Raw genomic sequence first — 21,674 nt, forward strand, 5'->3', positions numbered from 1 at the left:
CCACCTGACTGTCTCTGCTCTCTTTTGTTTTAAAATAGACTTCCATCCAAATATCATGGATACAAACACTGGCACTCAAAACACTTGTCTGGTATCATGCAGCACAAGTACATTAGTCATAACTTCGGCTCCCTCTGGAGCTGAACCCAATATGTGAAGCATAACGTGTCCAGATTAAAGGTCATTTGTGTATGTTTGTAGACCTGATCAATGGGAGATAAAAGGGAAGGAGCAGAGTGGAGGAATATGACCCGGGAGCTGCATATTTAATGATGTCTGCAGAGCAGAAGCCCAAACAAGTCTGATCGGCTGACTGTGCCCCATGCCTTTCTGCCATCCCAGCCCCAGCTCAATCCCAGCCCCACCCCCTAGCCCCAGCCCATCAGTCGCACCCACCCCAGGGAACAAAATCCATTAACGGCATTAAGTGCTGCCTGGTTATCGGAGGATAAGCAAAAGTTAAAAGGGGCCTTTGGACCATTGTTGTGTATCACCTTTCCCTGGGCCAGGCCATGTTGGGTCCTAACTGCCTTGGCGCATAGACAGTTTCACACAGGTATACACTAGGGTTGAATGGAAGGAACCCGGTTCCTGAGATCAACCGCCCAAAACTAGTCCCTTTTCCCGGGATAAATAACTGCGAGAAACCGGTCAATTATAATAAATTATTTATATCAACAGCATGACGTGAAATGGAACTGTTAAATGATATACAATGACTAAATCTGGCTTCTCTATGACTTCTCTCTGCATGATCAAATCCTCAATGCTCATGGTGGGGACAGACAGCCCATCTCAGTTTGGAGTGCAGTTTACAATGGATGTAAACCTATCATCTCATCATGGTAACTTTTTTTCTTGTGACAGGTAGGCCTACATTTTAAAACAGCCTATCACTCAAATATCATTGATTTAAATCAGAGCATGAGTGAGCAGTCTCTCTCTCTCAGCATCAATTACATCCAAAATAGATAGATATCTTGAACAGGATTTATCAAGATGTCCTATATACCTCTTCAGGTAATAAATTCAATGCAGTATTAGCCTTATATTTAGCTAATGAATGATGCGTTATGCATACGTTTATAACATAGCTTCGTTATTGCGCAATATGCACCGACCTATGTTCCGCTGGCCTCTCTTCCTAAAAAAAAAAAAAAAAAAAAAAAAAAAAAAAAAACACTCCTTAGCTTATGGAGTCCCATGCAGGAAAAGCTAGAATAGCTTGCTGGACATTTTTTTAATGTAGCATTTCTTTTACCAATAGACTATTCGAAGAGGGACGCTAGCTTGTTGTTGTTTGTTTGCTGAATGTTAAATACAGCAGCCAATAGAACTCACGGGTAGTTTGAAAGAAGAGCGAAAGCGCGATAGCAGTAGGCGAAAGCAGTTATTTATCCAGACCAATAACCATTCAATCTTCAATTTTATTTAACTAGGCAAGACAGTAAATTCTTATTTACAATGACGGCCTACCCCCCCAGCCAAACCCTCCCCTAACCCGGACGACGCTGGGCCAATTGTGCGCCACCCTATGGGACTCCCGATCACGGCTGGTTGTGACACAGCCAGTGCCTTAGACAGCTGCGCCACTCGGAAGACCATGAAGAGAAGTGAAAGCCGTCAGTATCTAATTCTAGTCCTATATTTTTCAAGCATGTCATTAGAATGAGGAAAATAAAGACAATGAAACGGATTTCACTTAACTGTTGAAAGCGAGAAAGCAATGAAGCAACAATAGAGAGAGAGAAGGAGGAGGTAGGCTAATAACATTAGGGGAAATATTATCCATGAGGAGACTGCGTGGCAGGCTGATTACCTGTTACGTGAGTGCAGCAAGAAGCCAAGGTAAGTTGCTAGCTAGCATTAAACTTATCTTCACATAAATCACTAGTTATCTAAACATGGTTGATGATATTACTAGTATATCTAGCTTGTCCTGCGTTGCATATAATCGATGCGGTGCCTGTTAATTTCTCATCGAATCACAGCCTACTTCGCCAAACGGGTGATGATTTAACATGCGCATTCGCGAAAAAAGCACTGTAGTTGCACCAATGTGTACCTAACTATAAACACCAATGCCTTTCTTTAAAATCAATACACAAGTATATATTTTTAAACCTGCATATTTAGTTAATATTGCCTGCTAACATGAATTTCTTTTAACTAGAGAAATTGTGTCACTTCTTGCGCTCCGTGCAAGCAGAGTCAGGGTATATGCAGCAGTTTGGGCCACCTGGCCATTTGGGCCACCTGGCCATTTATTCCTAACAAAAACCTTAATTAATTTGCCAGAATTGTACATATATGACATAACATTGAAGGTTGTGCAATGTAACAGCAATATTTAGACTTATGGATGCCACCCATTAGATAAAATACGGAACAGTTCCGTATTTCACTGAAAGAATAAACGTTTTGTTTTTCGAAATTATAGTTTCCGGATTTGACCATATTAATTACCTAAGGCTCGTATTTCTGTGTGTTCTTCTGTTATAATTAAGTTTAGGATTTGATATTTGATAGAGCAGTCGGACTGAGCGGTGGTAGGCAGCAGCAGGCTCGTAAGCATTCATTCAAACAGCACTTTCCTGCATTTGCCAGCAGCTCTTTGCTGTGCTTCAAGCATTGAGCTGTTTATGACTTCAAGCCTATCAATTCCCGAGATTAGGCTGATGTAACCGATGTGAAATGGCTAGCTAGTTAGCGGGGTGCACGCTAATAGTGTTTCAAATCAGTGACTTCACTCGCCCTGAGACCTTGAAGTAGTTGTTCCCCTTGCTCTGCAAGGGCCATGGCTTTTGTGGAGCGATGGGTAACGATGCTTCGAGGGTGGCTGTTGTCGATGTGTCCCTGGTTTGAGCCCAGGTAGAGGCGAGGAGAGGGACGGAAGCTATACTGTTACACTGGCAATACTATAGTGCCTATAAGAACATCCAAAAGTCAAAAGGTATATGAAATTCAAATGGTAGAGAGAAATAATCCTATAATTCCTATAATAACAACTACAACCTAAAACTTCTTACCTGGGAATATTGAAGACTCATGTTAAAAGGAACCACCAGCTTTCATATGCTCTCATGTTCTGAGCAAGGAACTTAAACGTTAGCTTTTTTACATGGCACATATTGCACTTTTAATTTCTTCTCCAACACTTTGTTGTTGCATTATTTAAACCAAATTGAACATGTTTCATTATTTATTTAAGGCTAAATTGATTTTATTGATGTATTATATTAAATTAAAATAAGTGTTCATTCAGTATTGTTGTAATTGTCATTATTACAAATAAAAATAAAATTATTATTTTTTATTATTATATATATATTTTTAATTATTTAATTTATTTTCGTATTTAAAAATAAAAATTAAAAAGTTTTTTTTATCGCTTAAATCGGAATCGGCTTTTTTTGGTCCTCCAAGAATCGGTATCGGCGTTGAAAAATCATAGATCGGTCGACCTCTACTTGTAACTTTGTGGCCACATGTGCTACACCAGAATCACATGTTCACTCAGCTTTATCATGGTTTGAAAGAGGTGCGTAAATCCAGTCCAGATAATACAATTCACACCCAAAAAGACAAGCCTACTGGAGCTTTACCCAAGAGAGCATATAGCTAGCTACATCCATGGGCTTTTATGTTTTTCTGTTGTGCATAATGTGCAGTATACTGCAGTATACTGCTCTCTTGGATAACAGCACAATCATTTGGGCTTTTCGAGCTTGGGCTAATAAAATATCTTTAATGTAGGGCTCATAAAATGTATTTAATGTATGGCTCATCAGACCAGAATTTTCTATCAAAGCCTATTTGTATGCTTTAAACTGAAACTTCCGGTTTGGGCGGGAAATACCAGGTTAACCCGGAGAAAAGTGATTTTTCTTGGGATGGAACATTTGTAAAATACTCACCCTAGTATACACCCATAGCACCCTCCCCACACACACACACAGTATCTCAGATAGGAAAGATTTGCTAACTGCAGCTGTGTGGACTGTCATTGCGCAGAGAAACACGCATCGACTGGGGCATCTCGGGTGTCTGTCGACGCGGCACATTAAAACAACAATAAATCGCTCCATATGTAAACTAAAAGCTTTATTGACTTACTACATAGAAACACCTGGCAGGGGAAATGGGAGCCGTGCAAAGGAAGCTGCTGCTGGTCTGGGCCAGTGCTGACAGCCACGGGGGGGGGGGGGGGGGGGGTGACCAGGGAAACACACTCATGGCTGCCTGCTACATAGCATTGAGAGCTGAGCGCACACACACTCACACTAGGAATGTGACAAATGTGATTTTTATTAAATGTTTAAACTATCCTTTTTAATGATTTAATTGATAAGAAAAAAAAGCATGACATGACGTGAATTCCAGGGCCCCCATCATCCGATCTGAAGCATGAAGTCACAAGCCCTGGTCTACCCTAGAAAGCCTATATAAATGATAAATTACCAAAATCGCCAGAACGGCCAAGCACCAACAAAAAATGGATGGACGTTTTGGCCTCCAGCAATACGGCGCGCTTCAAATTCAAATACTCAATTCCACAGGAATACGTGGATGACGTCTGCGCTATCACTATCTACTGGTGATTTCGATGGTGAATTCAAAATGCAGATATGGTCCTGCATGTGACAGCTAGGGGGCAATGTAGTTCAATCTACCGCAGTCATGTCTACCAGACGGCACTCACCTTAATGCTGTCCCCCACCCACTCAGCAACGATGGTAGTTGATGCTGTTTTTAGGTTCCCTGCTGTGTGCCTCTCCTCCATGATCACAGTGGTCAGTAGATGGGACTTCATGTCACACTTCTCATCGATGTGATGGCTCGTTGCAGCGATGTATGACAGTGTGTTCATAGACGTCCAACAATCTGTTGTTAACGCTATGTATGTGGTTTGAGAGCTCGCACTTCGGACTTGCAGAGCAGTCATTGTACAATTTCTCCACACAGTTTTTCGACATGGTATCTGGTAGCCTGGTTCTAGATATGCCCTCAGGGCATTGAAGCCGACATCCTCTACCATTGACAATGGCTGCATATCAAATGTAATAATTTCTGTAATCAGCGCTGCGATTTTCTCACTCCATCCCTTATCGTACTTTTGTGTGACGAGCCTGTCGAATGTCTGTTGTTGGGAGTCTGCGCTGCTAACAGCAACGGTTTGGGACTCACGGTGCCACCCTTCCAGATGGTTAACCTGTCTAGGATCAGCGTGGCGCTAGCGGCACACCCCCCACTGAAAAACCAGTGCCGCGAAATTCAAAAAAAATATTTTTTTAAAATATTTAACTTTCACACATTAAAGTCCAATACAGCTAATGAAAGACACAGATCTTGTGAATCCAGTCAACATGTCCGATTTTTAAAATGTTTTACAGGGAAGACACAATATGTAAAGATGTACATCTATTACCTAAAAACACATTAGCATAATCCACCATCTTTTATTTGTCCACCAACACCAGTAGCCATCACCAATTCGGCTAAACTAAGATATTTATAGCCCCTAACCAACAAAAAAACTCATCAGATGACAGTCTGATAACATATTTATGGTATGGGATAGGTTTTGTTAGAAAAAAGTGCATATTTCAGGTAGATGGCATAGGTTACAATTGCACCCACCGTCACAAATGGAATAGAAAAACTACATTGAGCAACGTGTTTACCTACTTACTAATCATCAAACATTTCGTAAAAATACACAGCATACACGAATCGAAAGACACAGATCCTGTGAATACAGACAATATTTCAGATTTTCTAAGTGTCTTACAGCGAAAACACAATAAATCGTTATATTAGCATAGCACATAGCACATAGCAGCCCAGCATTGATTCTAGCCAAAGTGAGCGATAACGTCAACATCGCCAAAAATATATTAATTTTTTCACTAACCTTCTCAGAATTCTTCAGATGACACTCCTGTAACATCATATTACACAATGCATATAGAGTTTGATCGAAAACGTTTATATTTAGCCACCAAAATCATGGTTAGACAATGTGAAATGTAACTCAGCTGGTCAGAATATGTCCTTGCGCCACTTAGACAGTGATCTACTCTTATACATAAATACTCATAAACGTGACTAAAAAATATAGGGTGGACAGGGATTGATAGACAATTTAATTCTTAATACAATTGCGGAATTACATTTTTTAATTTATCCTTACTTTTCAATACAGTTTGCGCCAAGCGAAGCTACGTCAAAAAACATGGCGTCCTAAGCCACTAAAATGTTTCGACAGAAACACGATTTATCATAATAAAAATGTCCTACCTTGAGCTGTTCTTCCATCAGTATCTTGGGCAAAGGATCCTTTCTTGGGAGTAAGCGTCTTTTGGTGGAAAGCTGTCCTCTTGCCATGTGGAAATGCCAACTGCGTTCGGGATGAACTGAAAAGCGTGCCCAACTATTCACATCGTTTCAAAAATAAATGTCCCAAAATCGCACTAAACGGATATAAATTGCTATAAAACGCTTTAAATTAACTACCTTATGATGTTTTTAACTCCTATAACGAGTGAAAAGATGACCGGAGAAATATAACAGGCTAAACTAACGCTTGGAACAGGTGCGGGCCGGTGTCCTCTAGGCGCATGACGCAGCTCCAAAAGAATGACTAGCCTCAGAGTTTTTTCATTTGTAGTGCCTGTGAACGCGCAATCGACCCCATTGGAATCGTCATCACGTAAAGGCATCCAGGGGAAGACGTAAGAAGTGTCCGTATAGTCATAGCAATGACAGTGCCCTTTTAACTGACTTCAGAACAGTGGCCAACATTTCTCAAATCTGACTCCATGTCAGGGAAATTGCTGTGGAATGGGCTCTGTTCCACTTAGAGACAAAATTTCAACTCCTATAGAAACTATAGACTGTTTTCTATCCAATAATAATAATAATATGCATATTGTACGATCAAGGATTTTGTGGGAAGCCGCTTCAAAAATTACCCAATTAGCATAAATAGTCTAAACAGCGCCCCCATCCCCAACAGGTTTAAGCATTGCACCTGTACTGACACCGTAACTTAATTGCAAAGTTGGCATTTCACCACCTTCTTATTGAACTTATTGTCATATAAGCTGCTGTGGCTTCCCTGTCTCACTGCCATTTTTCTGTTAACGATGAAAATGACGTGTGGAGCGCTTTATATCCGTGGCAAATAACTTGAAAGATGCATATCACCTCCTACTAACATTACAGTATTGTATTAGGTATTTGTAAAAAATATATATATTAAAAGCCCTTTATCCCTAAACAATTTATTCATTTATTTATAAACGATAACAATCCCAACTTTGTTTAAACGTTCACACACTTCACACACATTACCTTCACACACACACCTTAGTGGCCCAGGGGGGAGAAGTGTGTCATAACACACCACATATAGTTTTGCACACAAACACAAGTGTGTGTGTGTATATATACACTGCTCAAAAAAATAAAGGGAACACTTAAACAACACAATGTAACTCCAAGTCAATCACACTTCTGTGAAATCAAACTGTCCACTTAGGAAGCAACACTGATTGACAATAAATTTCACATGCTGTTGTGCAAATGAAATAGACAAAAGGTGGAAATTATAGGCAATTAGCAAGACACCCCCCAAAAAGGAGTGATTCTGCAGGTGGTGACCACAGACCACTTCTCAGTTCCTATGCTTCCTGGCTGATGTTTTGGTCACTTTTGAATGCTGGCGGTGCTCTCACTGTAGTGGTAGCATGAGACGGAGTCTACAACCCACACAAGTGGCTCAGGTAGTGCAGCTCATCCAGGATGGCACATCAATGCGAGCTGTGGCAAGAAGGTTTACTGTGTCTGTCAGCGTAGTGTCCAGAGCATGGAGGCGCTACCAGGAGACAGGCCAGTACATCAGGAGACGTGGAGGAGGCCGTAGGAGGGCAACAACCCAGCAGCAGGACCGCTACCTCCGCCTTTGTGCAAGGAGGAGCACTGCCAGAGCCCTGCAAAATGACCTCCAGCAGGCCACAAATGTGCATGTGTCTGCTCAAACGGTCAGAAACAGATTCCATGAGGGTGGTATGAGGGCCCGACGTCCACAGGTGGGGGTTGAGCTTACAGCCCAACACCGTGCAGGACGTTTGGCATTTGCCAGAGAACACCAAGATTGGCAAATTCGCCACTGGAGCCCTGTGCTCTTCACAGATGAAAGCAGGTTCACACTGAGCACATGTGACAGACGTGACAGAGTCTGGAGACGCCGTGGAGAACGTTCTGCTGCCTGCAACATCCTCCAGCATGACCGGTTTGGCGGTGGGTCAGTCATGGTGTGGGGTGGCATTTCTTTGTGGGGCCGCACAGCCCTCGTCCGAGATAGCCTGACTGCCATTAGGTACCGAGATGAGATCCTCAGACCCCTTGTGAGACCATATGCTGACACATGCACATTTGTGGCCTGCTGGAGGTCATTTTGCAGGGCTCTGGCAGTGCTCCTCCTTGCACAAAGAGGAAGGTGAGGGATCAGCCCAGAACTACACGGCAGGACCTGGTCAATGACCTGAAGAGAGCTGGGACCACAGTCTCAAAGAAAACCAGTAACACACTACGCCTTCAAGGATTAAAATCCTGCAGCGCACGCAAGGTCCCCCTGCTCAAGCCAGCGCATGTCCAGGCCCGTCTGAAGTTTGCCAATGTAACGGATGTGAAATGGCTAGCTAGTTAGCGGGTGCGCGCTAGTAGCATTTCAATCAGTTACGTCACTTGCTCTGAGACTTAAGTAGTGTTGCCCCTTGCTTTGCAAGGGCCGCGGCTTTTGTGGAGCGATGGGTAACGACCGTGCTTCGTGGGCAACCGTTGTTGATGTGTGCAGAGGGTCCCTGGTTCGCGCCCGTGTCGGGGCGAGGGGACGGTTTAAAGTTATACTGTTACACCAATGACCATCTGGATGATCCAGAGGAGGAATGGGAGAAGGTCATGTGGTCTGATGAGACCAAAAATAGAGCTTTTTGGTCTAAACTCCACTCGCCGTGTTTGGAGGAAGAAATAGGATGATTACAACCCCAAGAACACCATCCCAACCGTGAAGCATGGAGGTGGAAACATGTATCGCGAGATCTTAGCCAACAACCTCCTTCCCTCAGTAAAAGCATTTAAGATGGGTCGTGGCTGGGTCTTCCAGCATGACAACGACCCGAAACACACAGCCAGGGCAACTAAGGAGTGGCTCCATAAGAAGCATCTCAAGGTCCTGGAGTGGCCTAGCCAGTCTCCAGACCTGAACCCAATAGAAAATCTTTGGAGAGAGCTGAAAGTCCGTATTGCCCAGCGACAGCCCCGAAACCTGAAGGATCTGGAGAAGGTCTGTATGGAGGAGTGGGCCAAAATCCCTGCTGCAGTGTGTGCAAACCTGGTCAAGAACTACAGGAAACGTATGATCTCTGTAATTGCAAACAAAGGTTTCTGTACCAAATATTAAGTTCTGTTTTTCTGATGTATCAAATACTTATGTCATGCAAGAAAATGCAAATTAATTACCTAAAAATCATACAATGTGATTTTCTGGATTTTTGTTTTAGATTCCGTCTCTCACAGTTGAAGTGTACCTATGATAAAAATTACAGACCTCTACATGCTTTGTAAGTAGGAAAACCTGCAAAATCGGCAGTGTATCAAATACTTGTTCTCCCCACTGTATATATATATATATATATATATTTTACATACATACACACATATATAAAAACATGGCTGTTGATGAGATAGAGTTGAACCATCAAACTTGACCCATCAGTAACCAAAACCTGAAGCTAGCTGTGACTACCAGCTCTCACGAAGAACTTTCACCAGACCACTAAATAAATGGAGTAACTGCTTGAAAGAAAACCTGACCTCTGAGATCAACATTTATATTCACCATTCAGTGGAAACAAAGTGAAAATGGGTACACGACTGATTTAGGAGGATAGTGTTATGATAATGGTCAAGGTATAGTGTTGTAACCACAGAATTTAATGAGATTGTATTTTTATGGTTTTAACCACATCTTTAAAAAGCTGCAGGTTCTATGTAAAGATTTCTCACTTGTTCACTCTTGACAGTTGGTGTTTCACAGCGCAGCACAGCCTAAAGACAATTCTAGTTGTTATCAAAAATATAAAATAACTACCTGCCCGTCAATTCTCACCTATTCCAAAGTTTAGTGTAATTGAGCACCCCATCCCGCCCCCCCCTTATACAAGGTGGCCCTACTGTTGTCAGAGTGACAGGCTACACTGAATCCTGATGGATGAGGCTAGTAGGATGTAGCCCTCTGAATAGGAAGACATGGGTGAGAAGCACATCGTTTTTTCCCAATAAGGAATAGGCTTGTGTAACGCGAGGCTACAGATGGAGACTGGAACTCTACACTTTAAGTAGGCTGTCAGAAATGAATAGGGGTACAAGGACAGGCCCCTGAGGAGCTTCAGACCAGCTTGTAGTGATATCGTCCCCTGCCCTGGAGACAGGAGAGCGAGCTCCCTGCTCCAACCCTGAGCTGAATACACTCTGGCCAGACTTGGCTTGGATAGGCTTCTGTTGTCAGGGTGGATCTCAGTCTGTGCCTGTGGAATGTCTTAGGTGTCTTACTACAGTTTCCTCTTAATTTAACAGCAACAAAACCGTATGCCGCTATTAGATTAGCTCATTCGGACGGATGGTAGCTCTAAAAAATATTACATAAGATGAGGCAGATGAGGACATACATTAGCTGTACTGAACATTCAGTTGTGGCCAAAAGTTTTGAGAATGACAAATATTAATTTTCACAAAGTCTGCTGCCTCAGTTTGTATGATGGCAATTTGCATATACTCCATGTTATGAAGAGTGATCAGATGAATTGCAATTCATTGCAAAGTCCCTCTTTGCTATGCAAATGAACTGAATCCCCAAAAAACATTTCCACTGCATTTCAGCCCTGCCACAAAAGGACCAGCTGACATCATGTCAGTGATTTTCTCATTAACACAGGTGTGAGTGTTGACGGGGACGAGGCTGGAGATCATTTTGTCATGCTGATTGAGTTCGAATAACAGACTGTAAGCTTCAAAAGGAGGGTGGTGCTTGGAATCATTGTTCTTCTTCTCTCAACCATGATTACCTACAAGGAAACACGTGCCGTCATCATTGCTTTGCACAAAATGGGCTTCACAGGCAAGGATATTGCTGCCTGTAAGATTGCACCTAAATCAACCATTTATCGAATCATCAAGAACTTCAAGGAGAGCGGTTCAATTGTTGTGAAGAAGGCTTCAGGGTGCCCAAGAAAGTCCAGCAAGTGCCAGGACCGTCTCCTAAAGTTGTTTCAGCTGCGGGATCGGAGCACCACCAGTACAGAGCTTGCTCAGGAATGGCAGCAGGCAAGTGTGAGTGCATCTGCACACACAGTGAGGCGAAGACTTTTGGAGGATGGCCTGGTATCAAGAAGGGAAGCAAAGAAGCCACTTCTCTCCAGGAAAAACATCAGGGACAGACTGATATTCTGCAAAGGGTACAGGGATTGGACTGCTGAGGACTGGGGTAAAGTCATTTTCTCTGATGAATCTCCTTTCCGATTGTTTGGGACATCCGGAAAAAAGCTTGTCCGGAGAAGACAAGGTGAGCGCTACCATTAGTTGTGTCATGCCAACAGTAAAGCATCCTGAGACCATTCATGTGTGGGGTTGCTTCTCAGCCAAGGGTGTGGGCTCACTCACAATTTTGCCTAAGAACACAGCCATGAATAAAGAATGGTACCAACACATCCTTCGAGAGCAACTTCTCCCAACCATCCAGGAACAGTTTGGTGACGAACAATGCCTTTTCCAGCATGATGGAGCACCTTGCCATAAGGCAAAAGTGATAACTAAGTGGCTCGGGGAACAAAACATCAATATTTTGGGTCCATGGCCAGGAAACTCCCAAGACCCTAATCCCATTGAGAACTTGTGGTCAATCCTCAAGAGGCAGGTGGACAAACAAAAACCCACAAATTCTGACAAACTCCAAGCACTGATTATGCAAGAATGGGCTGCCATCAGTCAGGATGTGGCCCAGAAGTTAATTGACAGCATGCTAGGGCGGATTGCAGAGGTCTTGAAAAAGAAGGGTCAACACTGCAAATATTGACTCTTTGCATCAACTTCATGTAATTGTCAATAAAAGCCTTTGACAATTATGAAATGCTTGTAATTATACTTCAGTATTCCATTGTAACTTTTGGCCACGACTGTACTGTCGACATCACCTAGTTCTAGCCTATTAGCTACATGTCTATGAAAAAAGCTAACCCCATGGACCGATTATTACCTTTAAATCACGGAGTGCTTTACTTAGACAGATTCTAAGTAAAGCAGATGTGATCTTCCTGATGCGGTCGTTTGGGGAATAAAGTAAGTGAGTTCATTATAGGCAAAGCTGAGAATCATTTGGAACAGACAGTGAATATGAATGTAGGACTGTTCCCTTTACTCATAGCCCTGTGGGACTCAATGGCTTCACCAGCTGTGCTCTAACGTGGAAGAACAGGAGGGGCCTGGGGACTAACCAACTCTCCCTTCACAGAAAACACACACACTTACACACAGCCGCACATGTACAAACACACACTGACAAACAAACACACACTGACAAACAAACACACACTGACAAACAAACAAACTCATGGACAGTTGGACACACATGCTGCAAGAGCCTAGCGAGGACAAGCTCAGTCTCAAGTGCCACACACATTCTCTTTTTCCATCACTCTCAGTCACACTCTCTTACCCACATACGTTTTTGGGGGGCATCTGCATAGAGTTTGCCACCATGCCAGTCTCCTGAGAGCCACACTGGGCCAGCAGCTCAGACTAGGGGGGTTGTCCAACAGGGTAAACCCTTTCATTCAGCTCTCTCGCTCCCTGAGCAGGAGGAAGGATGGAGATGGGGAAGATAAGGGAGGAGGGGTGTTTATAAGCCTGCAGAACAGGCACTTGACCTCCTTTCGCTTGGCTTCCTCCAGCTGTAGAAATACGGTGTACGGCGGGAACACACAGTCCCAGAGACTAGTGCTTCTGACAGGATGCTGTCTGATATAAAAGGAGCAGAAAGACATCAGATGCAGCAACTAACACAAAAACAAACATAACCTATCACATGAAAACACACTCACACTGATCAACTAACCTCTGTGTGTGTGTGTGTGTGTGTGTGTGTGTGTGTGTGTGTGTGTGTGTGTGTGTGTGTGTGTGTGTGTGTGTGTGTGTGTGTGTGTGTGTGTGTCTGTCCATGTTTCATAACACCATCAACGCTGAAAAGTCCTGAATTTCCAGAAATCACAAAGGAGCATTAAAAATGCTTAAAATTAACCCACTATAATCATCCAGTATAATCCCCCATATCAATTTAGCAGAATAATTGGCATAGTAAACAAACACAGTATAAGAAGGGAATAAAGCTAGAGGATCATTGGCCTTGAAAACATTAACTGCGTGCAGTCAGTTTGTGTTTGTCTGTAATGACCTACACAACCCACGTTCCGCAGCGAGTATTGATCCAGCTAAAAGAAGTGTTGACAAAAGAGCAATGTGCATATCAAATTAAAGCATTTTTCAAAAGCTTGAAACTTTATCTAGTCTACCGGTGCAAAATTTGATCTGGACCAGCTGACAACACCAAACGGCATCCTGTAGACTCATATGTTTTATTCTGAAAGGCTACGGAACAGCTCACCACTTTAGGATAGGTTACACACACACAAAATGTGTTTTGAGGAAGAGGTGAGCAGAGGACGCAAAGAATCAAGGAAATACAATTTAAATTCCCCTCTGGAAACCTCCCAACACCACCCTTCAAGGCACCATTATCAGATACTTGCCGTGCGCTGCTCGGCAACATCCAAAAATGACACAAATGCCTACTTTGTAGTCCTACAGACTGTCCCTACCTCTGACGCAGTGGAAATCATAATTACCACAGAGCAGGTGACAAAGGTTTTTAAACAGCTGAACCCAAGGAAGGCCTCAGGGCCAGATAATGTGAGCCCACTCCTCCTCAAGACCGCTGAGGAGCTTGGTCCAGTCTGGCAATCCATCTTCCAGTTATCCCTCGACTCACACACAATACCACAGACCTGGAAAACATCTCACATCATCCCAATCCCCAAAAAAGCCATGCCCCATGGAGCACAATGACTACTGACCAGTGGCCCTGACCTCAGTGCTCATCAAATCTCCGGAGAGAATAGTGGTTCGGTACCTAAAAATCTCTGTGGATAGGAATGTGGACGCCCACCAGTTTGCCTATAGAAACGGGTGCAGTACAGAGGAGGCAGTGACCACCCTCACACCTGATCCAGAAACACCGTGACCAACCAAAAACCTACACCAGAGCACTCTTTATAGATTCCTCTGCCTTTAACACCATACAATCAAACCTTCTCCTAACCAAAGTGAAAGAACTGGATTAACCCACACCTGATTCACTTCTATCACTAATTTCTCAGTGACAGAACTCAGTTGGTCAAGGTAAACAACACCCTTTCCCCCTCCTGTGGTCACCAGCTGCGGGGGTCCGCAATGTTGTGTGAGCTCACCCGTCCTCTTCATTCTGAATACCAACGATTGCACAAATCAAAACACCAAGCATCACATAATTAAGTTCTCAGATGACACCGTCCTGCTGGCCTTAATGGGTGACAACAGCAACCTCCCTCTGTACCTAGACAGTGTAAACAGCCTGGTGTGCCACAAATTCTCTGGTCCTGAATGTAAAAAAAATCACGTCGTTATCTTTGACCCCACGTCAGTGGCTGACCGGAACCAGGTCATCATTCACAGTGAACAGATGCAGCAGGTCGACTCATATAAATATCTGGGCGTACATGTTGACCATGACCTGAGATGGAGTGTCCATGTGGACTATGTGTGCTAAGGTGCAACAACGCATGTACTTTCTTTGCAGGCTGAGGTCTTTCGGGGCAGGCTCAGAAATTCTGAACTTGTTCTTCTCCACTATCCAGAGTGCATCACTGCTTGGTACAACAGTGTCACGGTACAGGCAAAAGCTAGGCTAACAAGTGTGCTGAAAACTGCCTCAAAAATAAATATTTGACTCAACATTCCATGACAAAGGCATTGTTGGCAGAAAAGATGGATGCAGTTTAATGCATGATTAATATAATTCACCAATATATTTCTTGATAGTCCCAAAAATATTGCTATCAGGTTGTAAATCACAGTTGGCCTGGTACATTGTTTGTTGCCTCCATTCGGGATGTACCGTTTCACTTTCAATGACTTGTAATGTCCATACAATCAAACTACCAAGCGCAATGATCACCAGTCAGTCATAAATTGGCAAATAGGCTAGCGTATTTATTTTTGTAGCAAGCTAAAAACATGGAGCCTAACGTTAGCTAGATAGCTAGCTGCTAGGAGAAGGACTTTGTTGTCCTTAAGCCATTTTGCCACAACTTTGGAAGTATGCTTGGGTCATTGTCCATTTGGAAGACCCATTTGCGACCAAGCTTTAATTTCCTGACTGATGTCTTGAGATGTTGCTTCAATATATCCACATCATTTTCCTGCCTCATGATGCCATCTATTTTGTGAAGTGCACCAGTCTCTCCTGCAGCAAAGCACCCCCACAACATGATGCTGCCACCCCCGTGCTTCACGGTTGGGATGGTGTTCTTCGGCTTGCAAGCCTCCCCCTTTTTCCTCCAAACATAACGATGGTCATTATGGCCAAACAGCTCTATTTTTGTTTCATCACACCAGAGGAATTTCTCCAAAAAGTACAATCTTTGTCCCCATGTGCAGTTGCAAACCGTTGTCTGGCTTTTTGATGGTGGGTTTGGAGCAGCGGCTTCTTCCTTGCTGAGCGGCCTCTCAGGTTATGTCGACATAGGACTCGTTTTACTGTGGATATAGATACTTTTGTACCCATTTCCTCCAGCATCTTCACAACGTCCTTTGCTGTTGCTCTGGGATTGATTTGCACTTTTCGCACCAAAGTACGTTCATCTCTAGGAGACAGAACGCGTCTCCTTCCTGAGCGGTATGACGGCTGCGTGGTCACATAATGTTTATACTTGTGAACTATTGTTTGTACAGATGAATGTGGTACCTTCAGGCATTTGGAAATTGCTCCCAAGGATGAACCAGACTTGGAGGTCTACAATTTTTTTTCTGAGGTCTTGGCTGATATCTTTTGATTTTCCCGTGATGTCAAGCAAAGATGCACTGAGTTTGAAGGTAGGCCTTGAAATACATCCACAGGTACACCTCCAATTGACTCAAATGAGGCTAATTGACATATCAAAAGCCATGACATAACTCTCTGGAATTTCCCAAGCTGTTTAAAGGCACAGTCAACTTAGTGTATGTAAACTTCTGACCCACTGGAATTGTGATACAATAAATGGTGAATAAGTATAATAAAAAAATAAAAAATTCTGTCTGTAAACAATTGTTGGAAAAAATGACTTGTGTCATGCACAAATTAGATGTCTTAACCGACTTGCCAAAACTATAGATTGATAACAAGAAATTGGTGGTGGTTGAGAAACGAGTTTTAATGACTCCAACATAAGTGTATGTAAACTTCCGACTTCAACTGTATTTGCAGAAATCCATTCAAGTTAATTTTGTGGCTTTTTGCAAATGCGTGCTTATGATCTAAAGTCACGCTGCTGCAACTGCCTGTAAACACACAGTCCAGTTCAAAGTGTATGATGGCAGGCCCGTGTGGCAAAAAGTGTATTTGCATAAAGGCCTACTATAGCTCTGATTGGCTATAGCGCACTGGTCTGCGTAGACTCCGTCCTGGACGAGACATGTTTTTATTAGGTTTAAATTCCTGCAGTGTCTATTATTTGTGCAAATGCACGGCCGCTTTTCCACTCTATATTGCTATAGAATTTAAACAAAATGCCTTAGTATACGTAATTCCCAAATGATGAAAACGTGAAAATGACCATATCTAAGTGCTCGCTTGACTGTGTCATATTCTTCCTGGGGGTGTATATGAACACATTAAAATAACATTTCATGTTGCTAAAATGCTGTCAGTTCCACTTTAAGCGGTCATTATTCTTGTGTATGTTTGATGTTATGTCGGGCCTATGCCATGTCTTACACCATATCACAGTGGATTTTCTTGTATGTTAAGCAAATGTCTGTGAAAATCAGACAAAGAAAAATCGAATCTAATACTGCTATCGAATGGGAACATTTTCAGCTGAAGAAATGGTTGTGGTAATATGCACATCCATCAAGAAACGTTGGTGCTGGGCTAATGGTACATACGTGAAAAGAACAAAGGCATACACACTGTTTGATGACAAATATTTTCCCCATTTAATCTCGTTTTGATCCAGAAGATCTTCGTCGGGTCAAAACATGTACAAATATTTCCGGTAGCTACCTTATAAAAGTCTCAGAAAAAAGCATATATTATTCTTCCAGAATTGGCAACAATTCAGTAAATTACAAGCTAATATCTTCCCACTATTTTTCATAGCTATTAGGCTAGGATAATGTACATATATCAGCAAAAGTAGCTTCCTAAGAGATCAAGGACTCTTTTTTTTTTCAGATGAGAAACCAACTCATTGGTTGCAGTGCAATGTCTTCCTTTCGAATTTTCAGGACTTCTTGGTTATGGTATCTTAAAGGATAGGCCACCTTTTCAATTTATGGTGTTCTCGATTCATCCAGACACTCGATATACAAAAAATGTGACCTAAATAAGTAAGTAGCCTCACCCGAGCCAGAACAGCACATAGGCTCCTGCCCTATCTCCGGTTTCTGTAATGTGAGGCAGCTGGAGAGGGCACTAGTTTATTGCAGGGCCTAGATGTATTCTATTCACCATACATGGTAAGCCAAGTAATAGCCTGCAATGTCACTGTTAATTATGTGTTCTCTTCCAAGTAATGTTGTGAACACTTGTTTAACAACCGCTTTATGAAATGTACTTTAAGTATACCTAAAAGTCAAGAGAGAGGGTGTCACTGAATTGGAAAGTGGAACAATGAGATCATTTTATCTCAGTTAATCATTATCTCGCTTCACGACAAACCCTGAGCTTGAACTTTACAGATCAGTGAAGGCCGCGTCACCCTCCGGTTTGCATCAAACTCTGTGGAGTGAATATTGATTCTATCCAACCTGCAAGGAATTTGTAATGGAAACACAGATCCTGCTCAAGTTTACAACGGGAGATCTCTTCAGTAAGCCGCTGTCTCACAACCAAGCAGCTACATTCACAGCTAAGACCAGTCACAGTGATGAAGCTCAGTGCTGCTGATGGGGACTTCAGACTTGTTCTCAGCCCTTCCTCGCTCTTCCTCTCCCTGTGACTATATGGCCGCTGACAGGATAAATTATGGCCTGATTATGCAAACACCGCATTCTGTGGTTCCCTGCTTTATAGTATGAAGAATACAATTGAACAAAGCTGGGAAAAAAAATACATATTTTCTCAAAACTGTTTTAGGGAGTCCACATGCATCTATTCTTTGTTGAGCGGTTTACAAAGAAATAGGTACTCCTACATGCTTAATTTAGTTATTAATGTAACTTTAGTTGTTCTACAAACGTTGGGCTATATGTTTAGATTTTTAATACATTGTAAGGCTGCATGATGTGACTAATGATGATTTGAAAAAAGTTGCTTGAAAGGCATGAGCTCTGCTTTGTTTTTTTGCGCAGGCTGTACACACTCCAATAGTCTGTCATTCACAATTTGACCAGCACTTGATAATTACTTGAACTTCACAGCCGCATCCCATTTGTGGCCATAATGCACCCTAAAAACATCCGTGCCTTTTGAGGCCCGGAGTGTTGCATTGTGCCCTTCTCCCTGAGTGTGCTGCGCAATCCCAAGCTTCTCTCACTCAACCTATTCTATTCTGTGTGAGAAATAAATATTCCAAACAGTCTGGGAAAGTTGTGGGATGCGATAGATCCCAAATTAATACATCCATTAGCATAAAAAAAAAAAATGTATGAAGTGTGGCAGAACATTTAGCTTAAAATGTTGATTAACTATGAGGGTTTTCTTCACATAAGAGCAGAAATGCGCACATGGTAGTAGGTTAAGCACGAATGTTCCATTAGCAGAAAACAACATTATCAAAAGTGACCGCAAATGCAATTATGCATGAAATGCTTTTATTATAAAGGTGCAAATTATAACATAATTTGGTGAAAATTATCTTCCGTGCTGCTTATACATGCCAGTTAGACTCTACACCCCTTGTAAAGCGGATTAATGTGCTTTAATTTGAAAAAGTTATACAAACCTTAGTAAAACATATAGGCCTATGTGCTAGGCTACATGAGGTGTGCGACTATGAGTTGAACAAGTTGCAAAAAAATGCTGGGCATCATTCACAAGTGACATGTAATTCACAAGTGATAGGGTAAAATTGGCACCCATCAGACTATTCTTGATTTAATATTGTCTTTACATATACTAAATAATATGTATGTGTGACATTTGTTTTGATTTAGAATGGACCATTATCATGCACCTGAAAAAATACATGTCATCTATGCACTTAAATAGCGAATTGAGGACGATTTTCCCGGGGGTTTATTTTCATGCCAGCAAGGTAGGCTATACTCCTGTTGTAAATATAATCAATGTGCTTAATATAGTAGGCCTAGCCTATAGAAACCTGATGGAATCCTCTTTCTATTAGCGGAAATTGGATAGCCTATAGAAATGTTGCACAACAGGAGCTCTCATGAAGTGTTTGTTTGTTTAGATTTTCTATTAAATTTGCATTGATGTCAGAGTGATTAGAGGGACAATAGAGTGCTGAGTACCAGGCAGTTAGCAAGTTTTGTAGACTACTAATGACCATCAGCGGCAGCAGAGATTGGAGACGCCTAATTACCGTGACTAAACGGTCATGTGGAATTTGACTGCCTCCATGACTTGTGATGGCCGGTGTGGCGGTAATATGGTCACCGCAACAATCCTAGGTGTGGATCAGAAAACCAGTCAGTATCTGGTGTGACCACCATTTGCCTCATGCAGTGCAACATATCTTCTTCGCATAGAGTTGATCAAGCTGTTGATTGTGGCCTGTGGAATGTTGTCCCACTCATCTTCAATGGTTGTGCGAAGTTGCTGGATATTGGCGGGAACTGGAACACGCTGTCATACACGTCGATCCAGAGCATCCCAAATATGCTCAATGGTGACGTGTGGTGAGTAAGCAGGCCATGGAAGAACTATGGCATTTTCAGCTTCCAGGAATTGTGTACAGATCCTAGCGACATGGGGTCGTGCATGATCATGCTGAAACATGAGGTGATGGCGGCGGATGAATGGCACGACAATGGGCCTCAGGATCTCGTCATGGTATCTCTGTGCATTCAAACTGCCAAAGATAAAAAGCAATTGTGTTCCTTGTCCGTAGCTTATGCCTGCCAATTCCATATCCCCACCTCCACCATGGAGCACTCTGTTCACAAGGCTGACATCAGCAAACCGCTAACCCACACATCTGCCCGGTACAGTTGAAAATGGGATTCATCTGTGAAAAGCACACTTCTCCAGCGTGCCAGTAGCCATCGAAGGTAAGCATTTGCCCACTGAAGTCGGTTACGATGTTGCACTGCGGTCAGGTCAAGACCCTGGTGAGGACGACGAGCACACAGATGAGCTTCCCTGAGAAGCGGCCTTAGTGGCCTTTTGTCCCCAGCACAAGGTGCACCTGTGTAATGATCATGCTGTTTAATCAGCTTCTTGATATGCCAAACTTGTCATATGGATAGATTATCTTGGCAAAAGAGAAATGCTCACCAACAGGGACGTAAACAAATTTGTGCTTAACATTTTAGAGAAATAATATTTTTCTGCTGAGATCTTTAATTCAGCTCATGAAACCAACACATTACGTTTATATTTTGGTTCAATGTAATTTGCCCCGCTGGCACACTATAATAACACTAAAGCCCACTACAGAATTGCTCCGGTCTGAGCACCAACCAGACATCCCTCTGCGAAAACAACATCCACTAGCTTCTACAGCGCACACACACACACACACAGTAATTATTCTGATTAAGTTACTTTTTTACAAATTAGAGGCATACAAATACAAAACAAATTTGGTCCAGTGTTGAAATGATAAATGAGTGAAGGAAATGCAGAAATTTATGAAAATGCTGAACATTTTGATTGAACAGTATAAAACTATCAGCAAAGAAAAAGTCCCATTAAAACCACTTAGAATGTATTTGTTGCCACATTAGGGTCAAGCACTACTCATGAAGCATAATTTGAACATAAAACATAAAATAACATAAAAATGAGAAAAATATTGTGATAGGATATTTTGGCCATTTTGCCCAGCCCTTCTAGACATTCGAGCACCACACATCAATGACTGTATATATGAATGGACAAAGCCATCGATCACGTGACACCATTCATTACAATGTGAAGACTCAATAGCGCATTGAAGCCATATTAAGTTGGTTAAGATTGCGTTTCATGGAAACATAACAGTTTGACATAAGTTTACTTCAGGAAGTGACGTTGCAGGCTAGCACTGAGTTAGTGCTAAGACTAAGTCAAGTTGAAGGCCGACCGGGGTACTGCAAGCTGACATTAGCAACTATATTATCCTTATCTTCTTCTTTGTGTGATTTTAAAATAAAAT

The 21,674-nt window shown here is 42.4% G+C and overlaps 1 protein-coding gene across 2 annotated transcripts in view; it reads right to left on the reverse strand.

Annotated features, from left to right (window-relative positions):
* Window positions 1–21,674, reverse strand: part of slc30a6 (solute carrier family 30 member 6) — an 86,923-nt gene that overhangs the window by 44,909 nt on the left and 20,340 nt on the right. The window contains exon 1 of one of the 2 annotated variants that reach the window (XM_055927909.1): window positions 12,776–13,047. The exons of the other annotated variant lie outside the window; for it this stretch is intronic. Coding sequence (XP_055783884.1) covers window positions 12,776–12,893 — 118 coding nt within the window. The 5' untranslated portion in view covers window positions 12,894–13,047. Of the gene's footprint in view, window positions 1–12,775; window positions 13,048–21,674 lie in introns of those variants that run through there. 2 annotated transcript variants of the gene reach the window in all.

Source organism: Salvelinus fontinalis, chromosome 1 (assembly GCF_029448725.1).
Source record: "Salvelinus fontinalis isolate EN_2023a chromosome 1, ASM2944872v1, whole genome shotgun sequence".
NCBI classification, from domain to species: Eukaryota; Metazoa; Chordata; class Actinopteri; order Salmoniformes; family Salmonidae; genus Salvelinus; species Salvelinus fontinalis.